Source organism: Solanum tuberosum, unplaced genomic scaffold (assembly GCF_000226075.1).
Source record: "Solanum tuberosum cultivar DM 1-3 516 R44 unplaced genomic scaffold, SolTub_3.0 scf00004, whole genome shotgun sequence".
NCBI classification, from domain to species: Eukaryota; Viridiplantae; Streptophyta; class Magnoliopsida; order Solanales; family Solanaceae; genus Solanum; species Solanum tuberosum.
The window spans coordinates 1,059,927-1,063,310 of record NW_006238930.1 but is presented as its reverse complement, the minus strand read 5'-3'; the positions used below and the strand labels follow the sequence as shown (position 1 = coordinate 1,063,310).

The window sequence follows — 3,384 nt, the reverse complement described above, 5'->3', positions numbered from 1 at the left end:
TGCATATCTGATTTGCGTAGCACCGTGCATCTCTCCGGACTACTTTTCATATTTAATTTGTGTAGTACTGTGGATTTTTCCAAACTACTTTCTCATAACTGAGTAGCATAGCATCATGTGTCTTTTCACTGACTCCTCAGATTTGATTTGCATAGTTCCATTCGTCTTTTCGATTACTCCTCAAATCTAATTTGCATAGGGTTGTGCCATCATTCCCATCCTACCCGTATAATTTTTCTTTTTTTGGTAGGGTCGTGTCATCATTCCGACCCTACCCATATTATTTCTCTTTTTCAATAGGGTCATTCCATCAATTTGAATTATCCTATATAATTTCTATTTTCTAGTTGGGTCGTGCCATCATTTCGACCCTACCCGTATAATATTATTTGTTAGATTGTGACCACTTTTAGCCATCAAATCTAATACTCTGGTGTATGAGCATGTTTCAACCAATTTTTCGGTGACTTGTTTAATATCGACTCATCTAATTCCAACACGATCCATATACTTTATACTAGATTTTAAGCACTTTGTTGCTAGGGGGAGTTTAGTAGCCTTGTATGTTGATTATGTAAGTCACTCTATGGTCTGAAATAGTCTTTGCAAGTTGGTTGGGAAGTTCCAACACTGTAATTTTATCACTCGGTGTTTTATCGGCATTATGCATTATTTCATGAGAAGATCAAGCACATTGAGATTGACTGTCAATTTTGTGAAGTCGACTGATCAACTTGCAGATATCTCACCAAGCCCCTCATTGGTCCTCGTATTAATTACATATATAACAAGCTAGGTACATGAATGGTATGCACTAGCTTGAGGGGAGTGTTAGAATAAGAATAGGTTTATACATTCCTATTAGAATAGGAATAGGTTTACACAATCCTCTTAGAATAGGAATATATTTATACAATCTTATTTAGAATAGGAATAGGAGTACAAATAGGAATAGGAATAGTAAATAGTATCCTACTTGATAAAGGATTGTATTCTAGTGTCTATAAATAGGATCTCAATGTAATAATGTAGACACAACAACACAATTCAATAATATTCTTTTCCTATATTTCTCACAGTAGCAACTGCCCATGTATTTCTGAAGAGTCGTGAACAAAAAATAAAATTTGAGCTGCTTACCAAACGGCAACCAAATTCTATATATACCTAGTTGACTGACATTCATATTTGGGTAGTAAAAATAGCATGAAAGGATTGGATAAATTAAGTGATATCCCAAAAAACTGATGTATCTACAGAAAGAACTTACCTATACGCTTTAAGCAAGCTAATGGTGCAAATACGCCAAGGGTGGTCACAAGAAGAACAAAGAATCGTCCATTCCACCAATGAACTCCGAACCAACCTTCCAGGACACCAGCATGGTGGGTTCCACTTGAAGTTGTTCCAGAAAGCACGTCACCTTTGAAAGGAGAATATAAAGAGTGAGTATCACAATCGTCATGGAATTAAAGGTGGATGAGAAAGTAGTCATAAACTTAATGCACATGAAGCTAAGTCTTTAAGGGTCTGGTAATCAATTATTGCATACCTACCTATGATAATCATGTATACAATAAGAACACCAATATTATTAACAAGTATACATATTTGAAGCAACATCTTCCCATAGTTGCCAAAAGCATCGCCCATAAGACCTCCATAAGAAACTGAATTTGAAGTCCTACTAAACCTGATTAACAACTCAACTGAAGCTTCTGTGAGGAAAGCCATCAAGATGATCATAATAATCCCAGGAATGAGTCCCAACACCTTCATAGTTGCAGGTAAGGCCATGATTCCAGCACCGACAATTGTAGTCGACAAATTAAATACAGCCCCACTATATGAAGCCCCATTGAACCCATCTTCCTGATGCTTTGTAGGCAATAATGGCGATTGGTCATCTACTACTGGCTGTTTGTTCTTTCTTGATTTTTTCTCTTTTACAGGTCTAATGCTTCCAATAGTCATGTTTGAATTCTGAAGCTTCGAGAGTTCAAAATTGGAAACTTTACCAACTATATGCAGACCAGCTTACGCTTTTTGAATCCTTCAGAAAAAAAAAATCTGCACATAATACTTAACAGGTATCAGTCTATACATTCTATGACCTCCTAAATAGTAAATTCAACAATCTACCCAACAACAACATGCCCAGTATTATAATCCCACAAGTGGGTTCTAGGAAACTTTTAAATTATATTATTGATTAGAAGCATAGAGTTTATGCAAACTTTACCCCTACCTCGAGATAGAGAGTTATTTCTGATAGACCCTTGAAAAAGGGAACAAATTCCACAAGAATTTCAAACATTCTTGAACAATGAATTTAACCAGTGAAACAAACTACTTGGGACAAAATCCAATTATTTATATAAGTTAAAGAACCCAAAACTAAATCTCATTAACTGCAATTTACCCCCAAAATCGCAATCAATAATTCCGACACAAAAAACCATATCAAACAAGAAAGTAACCAATAAGCATAATCAAACAACGGCTCCCATAAATAGAATCTACTCAATTTTCTTTTAAGAGTACAGATACTAAAAATCATACCTGAAATGGATTTTTTTTAAAAGCAAGACTCTTTGAGATAAACCTTTTCCACAAGAGTGACACAAAAAATGAACAAGAATTCAAGAACCCAGAATTGGAAAATCTTGATATATCGTCCTTAATCCAAAAAAATAAAAAAATCAACAATCCGCAGTCTCTCAAAAATTATTGAAGACCAATAAAATTTATTTAAGGCCAAAACTTTAATAGGGTTTTGTATGGTTAATATAAGAAACAGAAAAGGAAGAAGAAGAAAGCTTCACGCAAAGAATTGATTGAATAAATTGTACGTGTATGAACAGTTTCATTGACTAAAACTTTGTTAAAGAAAATCCAAAACTCGGCCTTTGCTAATTCTTATCTTGAAATTCTTGAAAGAGATGAAAGAAAAGACGTGTGTTAGGTAGTGATTTGAAAGGTTATATACATATTAGGGACATTTCGACAATTATTTGTGTCCAATGTTAATTCATTTAATTGAGTTCTACTCCCTTTTGGCTCAAATTTTCTTTTTACACATTTTATAAGATTTTTTAAAAAATTTATTTAATCTAAAATTTTGATTTTTGATAAAAAATATAAGAAAGTAAAGATTTTTTTTAAAATTTTATGAACTTAAATTTAGAATATGTTAAATGTATCGATATGTTTTATTTTTATTTTTGAGGTTTTAAACGTGTCATCTGAAAAGTTGAAATTAAAAAATAATTTTAAAAAAGTCAAGAAATATGTCAAATAAATTAAAACAATAACAATAATTAAGAGTGATTTTTATTTATTTTACCCGTTGTTTGATATTTCCTTAAACTTAAATTATCTGAC

The 3,384-nt window shown here is 32.7% G+C and overlaps 1 protein-coding gene across 3 annotated transcripts in view; it reads right to left on the bottom strand.

Moving 5' to 3' along the window:
* LOC102594925 (probable sodium-coupled neutral amino acid transporter 6) overlaps positions 1-2,922 on the bottom strand; it is a 6,779-nt gene extending 3,857 nt beyond the window's left edge. For 2 of the 3 annotated variants that reach the window (XR_366538.2, XM_006338253.2), the window contains exons 1-3: positions 2,563-2,922; positions 1,557-2,070; positions 1,271-1,423 (exon numbers count right to left, since the gene is read on the bottom strand). Coding sequence is in view for 2 of the 3 variants with exons in the window: in XM_006338253.2 (XP_006338315.1) it covers positions 1,271-1,423; positions 1,557-1,974 (571 nt within the window). In the remaining variant the exon portion in view is untranslated. Of the gene's footprint in view, positions 1-1,270; positions 1,424-1,556; positions 2,083-2,562 lie in introns of all 3 variants that reach the window. The other variant, XM_015306561.1, reaches the window with a different exon arrangement.
* Positions 2,923-3,384: the final 462 nt, after the last annotated feature.